The sequence below is a fragment of the Ixodes scapularis genome, unplaced genomic scaffold, assembly GCF_016920785.2.
Source record: "Ixodes scapularis isolate PalLabHiFi unplaced genomic scaffold, ASM1692078v2 PGA_scaffold1__304_contigs__length_218370807, whole genome shotgun sequence".
NCBI classification, from domain to species: domain Eukaryota; kingdom Metazoa; phylum Arthropoda; class Arachnida; order Ixodida; family Ixodidae; genus Ixodes; species Ixodes scapularis.
Genome location: NW_024609846.1, coordinates 114,443,236 through 114,459,060, shown reverse-complemented (window position 1 = coordinate 114,459,060; position 15,825 = coordinate 114,443,236). Strand labels below are relative to the sequence as shown.

The 15,825-nt window shown below is 48.3% G+C and overlaps 1 protein-coding gene across 1 annotated transcript in view; it reads left to right on the top strand.

Moving 5' to 3' along the window:
• LOC8053885 (calmodulin-binding transcription activator 2) overlaps positions 1-15,825 on the top strand; it is a 955,024-nt gene that overhangs the window by 851,483 nt on the left and 87,716 nt on the right. The window contains 1 exon segment of the mRNA XM_042290892.1: positions 13,707-13,842. Within this exon segment, the coding sequence (XP_042146826.1) occupies positions 13,707-13,842 (136 nt within the window).

The window sequence follows — 15,825 nt, the reverse complement described above, 5'->3', positions numbered from 1 at the left end:
TGTTTGAATACGCTCCGGTAACTTCTAGATAGGGCTGGAGTCTGTTCAGGATGACGTGTTCCATCAGCTTTCCTAGGCAGGAAGTGAGCGAGATGGGCCGCAGGTTGTCCAGACGTGGTGGCTTCCCGGGTTTGGGTATCAGGACTATTTCCGCGTGTCTCCACTTAGCTGGACGTTTGCCGGATGCCCAGACTTCGTTTAGATGGCGGGTGACGTCCGCGTACGATTGTGGGCCCAGGTTACGGAAGTGTCCGTTCTGTATCTTGTCTCGACCTAATGATGTGTTCGTGAGGACCCTCGTTGCTCTTACGATCTCCAGCGTCGTTATCCGTCTATCGAGATTTTTTAATTAGCTATTCCATCATAGTTTGAGTACTCCGTTGTGAGGGCTTCGCCAATGTATGTTTTTTTTTTTTACGTGCATCAGTATTTTTTCGTTGGTTCCAGAAAAATCGTGTACAATTTTCCGGGGAGTTTGCGATGTGTGGTTCTTGCTCTTTGTTGGGTCAGGGAGGTGACGATTGAGGGACCAGGTCTTCGCCATTACGAGCTTTCCCGACAACTTGTCGCAGGTGTTGGTGCCAGTTGGATCTCGCTGGTTGTGTAGCACACTGCTCCGTTTCTGCCGTGAGTAGAGCAATTCTTTGTTTGAGTTTCCGGTTGAAACTCTGTTTTCTCCACCGTTTCAGGAGGCCACCCCTGGCTTCCCACAGCTTAAGTAGATGGTTCTCTACCGCAAGCGTTTCAATGGTGATACTAATGTGTGTGGTATGTTTGCCTACATCTGCCTGTGCCTTGTCCAGCCAAGCTTCTAGGTTGGATGTGTCTGTTTTCCCATTTTCGTGGCTGGCTGCTTCTCTTCTTCTTCTGAAGGCGTCCCAATGCGTTATGGCCTGCTTTTCTTTATGAATTTAACCTGAGATGTAACTGCGACCTGCGCCTCTCTGATGAAGTGATCGCTGCCTTGGGTTTCGTTTAGGTTAGTCCAGTTTGCGTCCGTGAATTTTAACAGAGCTAGGTCGGGTACGCGTCCCTTGTCAGACTATTCCTAGTCGCGTGGGACGCGACGCATCGTGGCATATCGCATCGTGGAGCTCGGACCCTTTGGGGCTAGGTTGCGCGTATCCACACGCTGGGTGATGTGCATTAAGGTCTCCTACGATGAGGAGGTTTTGGTTTGCCATTTTTAGGGCTTTTGCGAAGAATCTGTCGAATACCTCCTACTTGTAAAACGAACGCAGACACACCAAGGGGCTCTAATAAATTCCAGCCAAGTGCGGTGCATACTCGTATATAAAATCTGTTAATCCTGGGAAAGTGGCACCTAGCTCCTTGTATGGATTAATTTTAGTTTATGGAATGAGCCATTTCTCCTTCTCTCTTCTGGGTTAGCCGATCTAAATTGCCGGTGGCAGGTTGCTTTATAAAAACAATACCCCGGTATTGTTATCCACAAACCTCCGAAAAAGCGCACATGGCCGAGTGGGCTAGCGCACACCAGCTCGGAGGACGGGGAGTGAAAGCTCGCGCTGGCAGAACCCAGGGATCCTGAGTTCAATTCCCCTCCACCCTTCCCTCCCCCATTTCTCTCTGGATGAGCATCGTACTGGCATGCGGTCATGTGGCGCACGTTAACGACCCTAGGCTAGCGGTCGTACCGCACTAGCTAAATTACTCATCTACATCTGAGAGACAAGTCGCGCCCGTTGAGGCAGACTAAGTTCAGGCTGTATAAACATCCCCACACCCCATTTTTTCCAGGCCGGGGGGATTGGTAACCGAGTGAGTTAGCGCACCGAGGATCGCAGCCCGTGGAGCGAAAGATCGCGCTGCAGAACCCAAGTTACTGGGTTCAATCCCCACCCCTCCCCGTTCCGATCTGGATAAGCATCGTAGCGACGTGGGGTCGTGTATCACTACTGCGTGGTACACATTGAAGACCCCAGGCTAGCGGTTGTATTGTACTGGCTATATTTCTCATCTACAGTTGAGAGACAAGTTGCCCATTAAGGCAGATTAATCTTTGGCTGTCTAGACATACCTACAACACGATTAGTTTGCGTCCTGCTAGCAGGAAGGGAAGGCTATGACCCCAGTTTCCCAGTATCTAGTGACTTTACTAGCGTACAAATTTCTGTGCCATCTTCGGCAAGAGGGGTGCCCGCGCTCAGCTTTACTCGGAGCTCAAGCGCGGACTTCCGTACCTTTGACAGCATGACCACGTAGCCGCAGAAAGTTGTCCCCGAGGATACACTCGACGACGTGGTATAAAATAGTTGACGCCGGATGTAAAGAACCTTTGCAGAAACGTTTCCTTATGTTGTTGTTTTTGCTTTGTTTTGTTTTCTTACGTTACGTTATGATACGATGGCGAGTTGCCGGAACATTCTGATTTTGTATGTCGCATGCCGAGCTACTCTTTGCATATTTTTTTATGATTCATACGAAGCACAGGTCTTGCGGTCATCTTCTAACGCACCGTAAAAAAGCGCTAGCAAACGCTTCTCTGTGAATGGGTCTTCGAGTGGTGCGCACCTGCGCACGTAACCTAACCAAGCTAAAACACATCTAAACTGGCAGAAGCTAAAAAATACTTTTGTGAGCGTGAGTGTAAAGCCCCAAAAACACGCCAACCTTTCTTCTATAAACATGCCAACTTTTTTTTTTTTTTTTAGTTGAGTTAGGTGTTTTTGGCACGTGCTTCTCTCGCTTACCAAAAAAGCATGTTAGAGCGAGTGGACTTTTTTTATCGCACACACTGAACTGTTACTTTTGACGCCCACTCCGTTCACGAACTATAGTAATGCGAGTGAAAGAACTGGGAACACGAAGTGAACTTGGCGTCGCACTCTGAACAATGCTAAAACGCACGCACTACTCGCTTAGAGGTTGATGAAGGGACATCAGTGCGATCGAATCTCTAACGTGCTCACAATCCCAACGGGTCCGTCCAATGCTCGTTTCTTCAGAAAGCGTCTCGACTGCCCGGAACACACTCACTGAGAACTAACCGGTCGAGTCTGTAGCCCTTTCTGCAGTCCACGCTAAGGTGAAACAAAGTATGCATTGTCCAAGCACTGGTCCCACGAGGTGCAGACTCGATGTTCCTTCGAACGATCGTGCCGTTCCAGGTCGCGTTCCCCCCTAATGTCGTCGACTCGATTTCGCGTCGGCGGCGGAATTGTGACTAATGCGCTCTTCCCATCAGCGCCCGACGGTCGTTATACAAGTCATCACGCGCGGCATTACCAACAATGGCTGGAGATTCCGGAGCTCGCCTAATCTCCTCCTCCGCAATAACAGAGCAGCCGTGAGGAGCGACCCAGTTCGGCCGCAGTTCCTCGTACGCGTTAATGATGGCCGCGCATGCCTCGCATTCGCTCGGGGATGTGACATTTTACCGAAAGGGCGCGGCAATCGGAAGACGCCCATCCGAGCCTTCGCGAACGAGAGAGCGCCCAACATCGAGAGTCCCAAGGTTGGCTGATTGCGTGAGGAGGGTTTCCCTGTTCGGTGCAGCGTTGGAACAAATGTTAACCTTGTTACAAAAAAAAGAATACGTGCTTTTTCTTTTTTTCTTTCTTCGTCTTTACCGAGATCAAATAATATACCCTTTTTCAAAAGTTGGCGCCATCTGGTAGTCGCTGAGAAAACTTTCCGAGTCCGTCGTTGTTTGGGCACGCAATCCGATTAAGGTATTAGACACGAAAACTGTGTCATCGTTCGGCGTGAATTCGGATCAGCTCGTATCGAGAACGGGCACTGCGTCAGCGATCGGCGAGGACGCGTCTCCATCTCGTGCGTTTACCGCGTCCAGAAAAGTGGTCCCTCGATTTCCGCTTTGTGACGTCATAAAAAAGTCATGCTGCGTCGCGAAGCGTCACATTCAGCAGCGGTGCCGGATATGGCAGACGCCTGCTGCGCTGCAGGTCGCTCTCCAGGGCGGCAGTCCACGGAAACTTGGGCAACCAGAAGTTGGGGACACCGCGATGATGGTGACACTCGCGTTCGCGCGTGTGCTTTTCGCCGGCCATTCTACGGCCAACCTCCAGGATATCTGACAGCAGGACACTCCGGCTTCTGTGACGTCACTTGTTGCCACTTTAGGGCCACTCTTGATGTATAGGCGGGATGGGACTCTAAGCACACCAGTCGGATACGCGCTTCAGGGCACCATACCATTGGTGCTTGCGCACGGAAAACAGCGAATGGCGAAACTGGGATAACGGGGGAGCACAAATATGAAACGGCGAGAAACTAGGGATGCGAATGTCGCGGTTCCAGTCACCGACAACTTAATGAACAGGCGATCCCTCCGCATCTTATGTTGGCGCTCCGCAGTCGATAAGGTTGCGGCACCAGCCGATAAGAACGCCGCGGAACTAATTGCGAGGCCAGAAACGGGAATATAACGGGCCACGCCCTTGGTTTTTTAAGCTGTCAGGGCCTACAGGACGTGATAATCTTCTTCTTTATAAGACTCGATGCCAACAAAAGGCGATGACCTAAAAAATAAAAAGCAATGCGGCGAAGTCGTCTGCTTCTTGCGCAGGAGTGGTGGTGACGTCAGAACGACGCCGAGCCCTCATTGGCTCTTTTTTTTTTTAATTAGCCAATAAGAGCTCGGCGTTCTGACACCATCGCAATCTCGCACCACCGTCATCTGCAAGAAGCAGACGAACTTGTGCTCGGCGTAGCGTTTTTCGAAGAGGCACTATTTTACGTGCTCCAAAACAAGGAAGTTAAGAAGCGGCGTGAGAGAAAAATACACTTCGATAGTGAGTGACAGCATGCGAACAGTAGGGAGGTCATTCGGTTGTCCCGCCTCCCTGCAGCGCGAGCTTGCTACCTTCTATGGTCACTGACGGGGTGCGACCGGCAGGACGACTCTTTCGAATGAGCGGCCCCAAGCACGCGCTCGTCGCCTTCCGTCGTGCTTCCGCTGAGCGTGGATCCTCTCGAGCCGCCGAAGCACGAACGAAGATATATAGCAGGGGTGGCCAAGCTGTGGCTCGCGAGCCGCATGCGGCTCTTCGCGTGTTAAAGTGCGGCTCGCGGCTCCCTCCCTTACCACCCCCCCCTACACACACACTTTCCCGCCTCCCTCCCTGTCACACGAGCGTTTCCCCGAAAAGAGAAAATGAATGCGTTTTGAATCGAAGGACAGGTTGCGGTTTGGTAGTCTTGTGCTACTGCTACCTTACGTACAGTTGCACCGCTTTTGACTCGGATAAATTGATAGCAGTTCTAGTTTCGTTTATTGCTCTGGACAAAAGTTGGCCACCCCGCGGCTCTTGGAAGGTTCGTGGTTTTGTTTGCGGCTCTTAGGCCGGGTCAGCCTGGCCACCCGTGATATATAGGAAGCTCGCGCTAGAGGCGGAACAACTGAAACTTTTCCCTGCCGTTCTTATTCTGTCAGTGACCATATAGCTCACCGCGATAATATTGTGATGGAAAGATTTTGTGAAATTTTAAAAGCAAAAGGGGGTGTATATTTTGCAATAAAGGGCTGTTTATACTCCGACGTTGAGCGCAGTTAACGCAGGGTAGCGGAGAACGCGCGCCTTTCATTGGCCGGCAACCAGGAACTCGATATCTGTGACCAATCAGTATCTGTGCGCGCTGCGCTGCGCGGCGCCTGTCGACGTTACGTTGGAGTATAAACGTACCTTTAAACATAAAATGCCGAAATTATATTTTTATGACCTTAAAGGGCCCTTCAAAGCGTTTCTGGCCATTTTTGTTATTTTGCATCGAGTTCGCTCGAACTAGTGTGTGGGACTCTAGCAACCCATTAAAGATATAATAAAGAAGAAACCTAATGTATTTTAATACAATAGGTGAAAGAAGTCCAAAATCACATTTTCTATTGTTGATGACGTCGTTGTTCTTAACCAGTAGAGAACCGAAACGACAAGAGCTTACATCAACCATGCGCGATGTTCCTAATTGTTGGAATTGCTATACAGTTATGTAGATGTGAATGCCCCACCGACTTACGGGTGTTGAAAGCAAAAATTTTAGAGAGAATCGCGAGCTTGAAAGGATCAGAAGGGTCACGTGCACGTATTCAGCCAGTCCTACCTCTAGAATTCTATGTCGTCATTATCCGACACCCTTGACCAATGTCGTCCCTGAACGCTCATGTTTGACACTGATGGGCGCGTCCTTCGAAGCAGCATTTGGTTTCCTTCGTACCTTTCCAGTGCCACTTTAAGTCATGTGAGCTGCAATGTGGTCAGCACTTCTTAGCTTGGGCAAATTTGTTAGATCACCTCTTTGTGCTCTCAATCATGTTCCTAATGGCGACCAGACAACAGTCTCTCGGTCTCTGTATGCCAAGATCTGCACGAACTCTGCTGAGATATTGTAGAAACCCCAACTCTCAAAAAGCAGGTCCACGATTAGCGTAAAACAGGGACTTCTGATAAGCCGTTATTCCTGTTCCGCGTGCCGCTCTACCGAAGCCTGTGAAGCTTATTTCTAAACGCGCACCCTGCGGTCATGGTACCACCGGGGAGCGCGCTTAAAAGCATGCTTGGAAGGCTCCGGTAGTGTGGTACGTGCAACAGGGAACCAGTTTGCTAAAAGTCCCTATTATCTCAAATACATTATTATGTCCAAACAATTCATGTGTGTTGTGTATGTCTGTTTTCCACAGCCCTCATATATGAAGAGCTCAGCCATTAATTGAAAGTCGCGGCACAACAGCGAACGGACTTCATCTGCCGGACATAGAAAGGGCGTTTCTGCCAGCCACGACCAGTGCATGTTCTCGTGCCGGTAATAGTCCCGGAAAAAAGAAATAGAATCAGGAATCGATTTTTCGTTGTTAGCGTCACTTGGTGTTGTTTGTTTTACTCCTGGTGATTGTAAAGCAGGGGCTCCTCCGAAAGTTTTGAAACCCTCTTTTAAACTATGTAGCCACGCATGCCACAACCTCAAAATCCAGCAAGGCCGCAGACATCGTCTACCATTCTAGCGCTGAGCTATATTCGCCACTTCTAGGAAGACGGCGTCGCCTAGCGGAAAAGACGCGAAGGAGAGAAGCGGGGAGCTACCGCCTACCCAAGTGTGCAGCGTAAGCCGGCGTGGCCTGGCGGTGGAATGCCAGGCCACGCCGGCTTCCACTTTCATGTGGGAATGCCCAATAGATGAAAGGGGATTAAATGCACGACGTTGGAGTTCCGAACAGCTGTTGATTTCCTGATATCCGAACTGGCTTGTTTGCAACTGCATGTTCTTTAAGGTGGTCTGAAAGAAAGCTCTGCCGAGAGTGGAGAGTGTGAGCGCATGAAACGGCTTTTTTTTTTTGTGTACCACTCCTCTCAAGCACTAGCCTCCATAGTTTCTTTTTTTTTTTTTCATTATCTTAAATAAAAGTTATTTCAAGAAAGTCAGTTCTGATGTGCTGTCTATACTTTATTCGTCCCAACGCTGATAGGGCAGCGAAAGTGGCAAGCGTGAGCTAGAGTCACTCACAGAATGAGAACGGCAGAGCGTTGCTTTCGAACACCCGGCCTCCGGCACGTGCTCCTTGCCTTCAGTCGTGCTTTGGCTTCGCGCTTGTGCTCGAGGTGCACGAGAAGCCAAAGCGCTGTCGAAGGTAAAGAGTTCGCGCTGGAGGTGGGACAGCTGAAGCTTCTCTGCCTTTCTCGCCTTGTCAGTAGTGACTGTAGACTTTTTTCGTTTCCTTGCGTTCTCAGTCACGTGAGCTCCATATCTGGTATGCGGGACAAAAAAAAATATAATAAGACAAACCTGGAATATGCGAGAAAATATAGGGGAAGCAAAACAAGGATGTGCGACAATCACGCATTTTTTGTGGAAAGCCCTGGATATATAAAAAAAAAAATATATATATATATATATATATATATATATATATATATATATATATATATATATATATATATATATATATATATATATATATATATATATATATATATATATATATATATATATGTTTTAACACATACCAGAAGTGATGACATTCAAGTTGGCTGCACCCTTGTGGAAAAGGTGTTTAGAGCGCTCTCCACGCTTTAAAGCGTGTTTTTGTAACGCGAGTGCTCGTTACGCGAAAGCATTTTGAGAGTCGTGGTCCCATGCCTGTTGTCATCGCTGCCCTGTCAGCTTAAGATGAAGTTCCATCTTCGGTTAGTGTAATTCTGAACCGACAGATGGCACTGGAGACGTCATGCACCCTTGGACATGAACGTATTAAATCATGTGTGGTAAACTAAGAGGGATGGACCAAATCAACTTGTGAGCATTCGATCATATTTCAATAAAGACTCGTTTATTTGACATCAGTTTTATGGTTCTGTGGAACCTAGAAAAAAAGTAATTAGCCGTCAACGAAGCAAAACGACATGACTGATAGGGTCTTAAAGGTGGACGGAGTATAGTGATTTTGAGTGAGTTATGAATGGATCATTGAATTGATACACCAAACTTGTCGCATCCTGCCGCCACTGTGAAATCATGTGGCACTGGAGCCGCGTTGCTCTCCTCATATCCAACCTATGTCTATGGATAGCCCAGTCTCCCTGCATTTACCCATTGCTGGAATCTAGGGTGTGTGCTTTATATCGATAAAGACATTTTAATAGACCCTTTCCGAAATTCAGTGCCATCTGGAGGCTGAAATGGCGGTTTAACTTTTGCCATACGAATGGCGGCAATAAACCCGTAGCCTGCAGCATTTTATCGGGCACCGTCACTTTTGCATGTCAACGGCAGACGAGAATAAACTTTTTGTTATACTGGTTTTTCTGGATCATCTCTTCCAGTGTCGATTCCCACAACGATGCAACCAGTCAGAACGAAGCGCCAACCCAGACAGACGCCTTGATAAAGTTCTATAAGTCAATGGGTTTCGAAGTTGATTTTGTGCCGCTAAGAGGTTCGAATTAGAGAAATGAACACTTACGCAGCGCGTGCATTCGATTCCGGTTTCGCAACGTGCTAACGTCTAGAATGTATAGGCCCCGAATCCTCAGCTTAGAAGTATCTTCAACATGTTCCTTTATCAGTAATTAGAAAGTCGCCATTGGTATGGCACATATGCCATTTTTCAGATAATGATGATAGTGATCAAAGTGGCCAGACTGAATTTCAGAAAGGGTCTATTTCATACTTTCGCACGTTTCGGCGCAACGATACATAAACAAATTGTCAACGACCTTGATTGGTGACTCCAGCGAAATCAACGGCACCTACCAGCTAGAGCAGAGAGCTGTGGCGAGAGGTTCGCTTGTTAGCCTTTTCGATCGAATCACATACAAGACATTAAACAGTCGTCTCGGGTGAAGCTGGTTTCGTAAAGTAAAAAAAAATTTTGTTCGTTAATTAACGTTACGTGAAATAGCGTTATGTGACATCACGTCTCGTGACACTTGCATAACGTAACCTTATGTTACGGGATACCACGTTACATGGCGTTGGGTTACGCGACGCGACGTCAGTGTTACTCGACGTCATGGAACGTCACACAACAGGTGTGCTGATATGCCCTGCCATGGGGTGCGCCAACGCCACCCAGAACGATCGTAGCCTTTGAACAGCTTCCTGCACCTTCACGTACCGTCACCACACTCGGATGGCGCAAACTCGGCGATTGGGTCCGAACCCAACGTCGAGCCTCCTTCGACGCGTTGATTGGACACGAGGCCCGTCCGAACGCTGCCACAGCACTCGTGTCTATTCTGTGCTCTCTATTCTATGAGCAGCTCAGTTACAGAACTGCCCATAGACGCTGCTTGTACGAACATACCCCTTCCCCCCTCACTGACCACGACTCGCCTCCCGTCGCTCGACGCGTCCGAACGGCTGCTACACTCTAAAAAAATGTTTGTATTGCATTGCCCTTGCATTGCTTAGTATCACAACTCAGCTGCCTCCGTAAGTTGCGCTGATTGGCTCTCCGAGTGTTGTGCGGGAAATCAGACTCACTGGCTTTTTTTAGAGTGTATGGTAACTGCGGTGTATTCTATAGAATACATAAGTTACGAAACACAGCGTCTAGATGGCGTTCAAGGTCTGCTATATAGAACATTCAGTTATGAAACGATAATCTAGATGGCGCTTCAAAGGACGGGAGACGAACTGAAGTGAGAGAGGGGGGGTGGCCCCTTCCGCGGGAGTTCCATAACTGAGGTAATGTAGTAACGTTGGCGCAATCTTGCTGTGATGACGTCAGGATGCTAGCGCACGGGCTATGATTATTTTAGGGTGCTGTCGGGTATACGCGGACGCGCAGAGGCACGGACGGACAAATTTTTGGAAGCAAAAGCGCCTGCTATAATTAAAAAAAAAGCCAGAAGCGGTTTTTTTTTTTTTTTTGACCTTTAATCCCAGCGGGCCTGCCGGCTTTTGGCGACGTGAGCGTTCGAAAGCGTCGCTGTAATCGGCCTTCCACGATTGGCCGAATGCTGACTATGACGTCAGCTAAGGATTTCTCATTGACGGAAATAAGAGTAATTTAAGAACTTAAATTTTGACGGTGTTGGAGGTGTTCGTTTTAGGGCGCAATGATTTCAAACGTCAACCATGCTAATTACAAACACCGTCGAACTTGTACTTGGCAAGGTAATGGCGTCACGAGAGGGAACTATTGGCGGCGAGATGTTTTGGTGGCGCCCTCCTATGGTTACCTTTCGTGACGTCATTACCTTGTGAACAACAACTTCGATGGCGTTTGTAATTAGTACGGTGGAAGCTTGAAATCATTGGGCTCTGAAAGCAACGCTGCCAACACCGTCAAAATTGAAGTTCTTACATCACTCTTATTTCCGTCAATGGAAAATCCTTTGCTGACGTCATAGTCAGCATTCGGCCAATCGTGGAAGGCCAATCACAGCGACGCTTTCGATCGCTCACGTCGCCAATAGACCATAGACGTTTTCCGAAATTAATTCATGCCACTTTGATAACTGTCATCACCTCTGTGTATCATCTGTAGATGCGGATTGCGGTTTTTTGGTGGATGCTCAAGGAGCTTGAATTTGAGAGGCTTTAGTCAGTTTTATTGTTCGAGTGAGTGAGAAAACGTATTTATTAAAGGAATGTGAGACATCACGATTTCTTGATAAAGTCATTTGTCACTGTGATGAGACTTATGAGCTTCTGTGCGCTGTGCATTTGAGTGTGTCATGTAAATCCTTTGGAACGCTCAGCCTCGGCACACCCCAGGCAGCTCATGCTCATGACAATAAAATGTGGTGAATGTATGAAGAGTTTTATTAAACTAAGCGTACAAAGTGGTAGTTTCTTGACACCATCGAAAATGAAAGAAATAGAGAAAACCATGTACAGCGATGAACACCGTATATTTCGTACGTCTGCCGTTGATGGATAGGTACTAGATCTTAACCGCCGTTCGCATACAAAAATGTGGACTGATATTTGGGTCACTAGATGGTAATGAATTCGTAAAAATGTCTATTAGCAGCGAGATGTTTCGGTGGCGCCCTCTTTCGTGACGTCATTCCCTTGCGAACAACAAGTTCGATGGTGTTTGGAATTAGCATGGCGGAAGCATGAAATCCATAGCGTTCTTGAACCAACACTGTCAACAGCGTCGAAATTGAAGTCCTCACGTTCCTCTTTTTCCGTTCATGAGAACTCCTTTGCTGACGTCATAGTCAGCATTCGGCCAATTGTGGTGGGCCGTCCACAGCGACGCTTTCGATCGCTCACGTCGCCAATTGGCGGCGTGCGCAATCAAAAGCGTCGCGGTGGTCGGCCTTCCACTAGTGGCGGAATGCTGACTATGACGTCAGCAAAGGAGTTCTCATGGACGGAAATAAGAGGAACGTGAGGACTTCAATTTTGACGGTGTTGACACTGTTGGTTCAAGCGCGCTATGATTTCAAGCTTCCGCCATGCTCATTACAAACACCATCCAGCTTGTTGTTCGCAAAGTAATGACGTCACGAAAGGTAACCATACGAGGGCGCCACTGAAACATCTCGCCACTAATAGACCTTTCCAAAAAAGGGCTCCTGGCCGGTTCCATTTTCAGAGTTCGTGCTTATGGCGCGTGATTTGCTCGCTTTACAATGCGACTAATGCCCCTAAATAACCTACGCTTCAGAGTAACGACACTTGGCCATATTGTGTCTTAAAATCATGGTTGCCACTTATCTGAAGCTTCACCTGAAGTCACAGGTAACGCTTTTCCACCCTTTAGAGATGTTTAAGCAGTTCGCGACAGAGCAAAGCAATATTACATGACCTTCCTAACACAGAATCGAATGCTGAGGAAGTCGCACGTTTGAATCATGACGATCGGCAGTTGCGTCTGCACTGCATACGAGCCAAAATGGCGGCGCCAACAACAATGGAGTGCCGCTACTTTAAGCACAGCTCATTCAGAGCCGTATATATAAAGAGTTTGGCCATTCGTTGGGAAGTATAGGAGACAAATGAGGAGGCGCCATTGGCCGAAAGCGGGCTGGGCGTGTTCCAGGGCGTCTTCAGAAATTCGAATATGACCAACTAGAGCCACTAAATGAGCTGCGCTTAGAGTATCGGCACTCCGTTCCTCGGCATTGTTGTGGGCGCCGCCATTTTGGCTCGTATGCAGAGCAGACGCAACTGTCGATAGTCATGATTCAAAAGTGTGACTTCTTCAGCATTAGATTCTATGTTAGGAAGCTCATGTAATATTGCTTCCCTCTGTCGCGAACTGTTTAAACATTTGTGGAGGGCGGAAAAGCGTTTCCCGTGATTTCAGATAAAGCTTCAGATAACTGGCAACCATGATTTTAAGACACAATATGGCCAAGTGTCGTTACTCTGAAGCGTAGCTTATTTAGTGGCACTATGACCAACCAGATGTCGGAAATAATGCCCTGGCGGTGGTCGCGAGAAACAAACCTGAGAACTGCATTGGTGTAACTCTCGGTGACTGAAAATATGGTACACGTGGTGTTTCAATCACGCTCATCCAAAATGATGGTGGAAGAGTGCGACTAGTGGAACGATCGACATAATTTGTACGCCAAGCGCCGAGGGCCGGGAATGTGCCGTCCGAGAGGTCAAACTCTGTCCGAGCAAAACAGAGTTGAGCGGCGCATTCGTTTCTTACATCATTCTGCATGATCACAATCAAAACAACACTTGCACCCTATTTTCAACCGCGAAGAGTTACCACACTTCACTCTTACGCGCTTCTTAAAATCATATATAAACATATACCTTTGATCATAACTGTTTCTTGCTACCGCCGCTAGGGGATTCTTTTCGGCTGTTGGTTGGTCAAGAGAGCATGCCAAGCCGTCTTCCCGAGTCTGTCGCACGCCCTGGCTCTGCCCGCGCCTCCAAGTGACCAAACTCTTTCCATACACGGCTCTGAGCTCATTTAGTGGCTCTAGATCCGACGAATATGCGCGTGCTTGGCTGAGGACTTGTAGATATTGGAACGGTGTATACGCTGGCAGCCATAGCTGAGGGCGCACGTGCCGAGCGCGTGCCAAGCACAGTTCTTTAGTAACGCGCGTTCCACACCATCAATGTTACCGGCCGGCCTACTAATCTGAGTTCATTCTGAGCTAGTGCTCTGGACAGCCCACTCAAGTATGGCGTCCGGCGAATCTCGCCTGTGGCCGCGACTCTGTGTCGCTGTTCTTGCTTGTTGCTCGTGCACGACTCCCACGCGCCTTCCTGACCTCCCGCGTGTCTCTCCCCATGCCCAGGCCGAAGAGCGGCTCCATGCTGCTGTACAGCCGAAAGCGGGTCCGGTACCGGCGCGACGGCTACTGCTGGAAAAAGCGCAAGGATGGTAAGACCACCCGGGAGGACCACATGAAGCTCAAGGTCCAGGGAACCGAGGTCAGTCTCTCTGGGCAACACCTCCTCCTATCAAGTACACATCGCGACGCTGTTAGCGCCAACACGACATCGGCGCATTTTCGCATTTTACTTCTAAACAGGATTAGAGAGCACGAAATTTTATCACTTACACTATAGAACCAAATGAGCTCTTTCCGTAGCCTTAATAACTTGGATGAAATCCCTTGGTTTCAAAGAGAAAAATTGAAAAAACCGGCAATCGCTCGTTCGCGCTAACAGTGTCGCGCTCTGTACCTGATCAATATCTCTTTTCTACGAGAGTCTGTGCAACAACTCCTACATATCACCAGCTTGACCAGCTTAGTTTGTCTAGCACACGTTGGTTTCTGCCACCTCCATTCCCCCCTCCCGCTCACTTGATTGGCGTCGGCTTCCCCCGTCTCGATTGCGGACCAACGGCGCCTGATTGCAATCGATGCCGCCTCGCGCGGGTGTGCCTGATTACCCCGGACATCATCTTCCCCGCAACGTTCTGTTGCTACGCTCTGCTGGGGTTATGTAGGTACCTCCATATACGTATACAGATCGTGACACGGTTGGCACGAACAATCGATAGTCAGTTGTTTCTTCTTCTTCTTTTTTTTTCACTCTCTCTTTCTCTCTCTCTTCCTCCCTCTCTCTTTTTCCTTCTGTCTCTTTTTAGGAACTAGCTCTTTCCACTTTGTTTGAAAGTGCTTATTCGGGGCACCACGCGAAGCGCTAAACTGTGAGGCTTTTCGATAGCCTCTCTCAGTAAAACGTCGAAATGCGACGACGTCGCCTTCGTGCTAACTGTGTCGCGTGGTGTACGCACTAAATACGACACAGCGTTAAAGTAAGAGTCCCACGCGTCTGTTTTTGTGCAAAGATAGCGATGGACCAATCACCCCGACCTGTAAAAAAAAAACTCAGAAAGGAGGAATACTAAGCGTGGCATTTAACGGGCTTTCTGATGGAATCAGCTTTCTCGGTTGGAGCTATGCTGCCTCAAACTAACACCTTGTATATAATTTTTAACGTCACCTATCGGAGGCCATTGCAGAGCACAGGTTAGACGAACTATGCGGATGATTGAACCGCACTGATCAAATAAGAATGAAAGTATTTTGGCGGAGCAGGGATTCGAACTCCGGGCCTCCTTTCATAACCCCTGATGACGTATGCTAAATACTGCAACAAACACAATAATTAACACAGAATAAAACACGACGGCGTTTCCTTTGGTCAAAGAATAAAAAAACTATAGTCACTGACAAGGCGAGAACGGCTGGGCGTCTCTTGCGAAAGCCCCACCTTCAGCACGCGGTCGTTGCCTTCCGTCGTGCTTCGGCTGCGCGTGCACACTCGAGGCTCACGAAACACCGAAAGCGATATCGAAGGTATCGAGCGCGCGCTGGAGGCAGGGCAACTAGAGCTCCTCCCTGCTGTTTTCAATCCTGTCAGTGACGATTATAGACCCCTTCCAAAAAGTCTAACAGCGCAAAAAAGCTAGATCTGGCTGGGTAGTGGACGCCGTTTCCTTTAACGCGCTTTATGTCTTTCGATGATGCCTTCGCAGCCACCTTGTTGTGACAGGTAAGTGAGTGTTTGGTGGCTACGCGAGTTGAAAGGCTTGCGGTTGCATCGTGCTGTTATTCTAGAGTCTATTCCCGATCAATCGCGAGCTTATGTGACACGCAGTGCATAGTGGTTTGTCAATCCGGTGACTACCAAACTAGTCGCTACGCCGACTGGCAAACTTGCTAGCAGATTGCAGACGACACGCGAAAGCAGGTAGACTTCATGTTTATACTTCGTTTCACCTTAAGTCAAGACGCAGCCGACGCTAGGAGCCAATGGGACCAATCAAGCAGCGTCAAAATGCAACGTTATGGTGTTCGTTTAATGTGGTAAGTGTTCTATCATCGCTGAACCAATCGCGTACAGGAAAGACGCAGTGACATGCGATTTTCACATTGCTCGATTGGTCCCATCAGCTCGTAG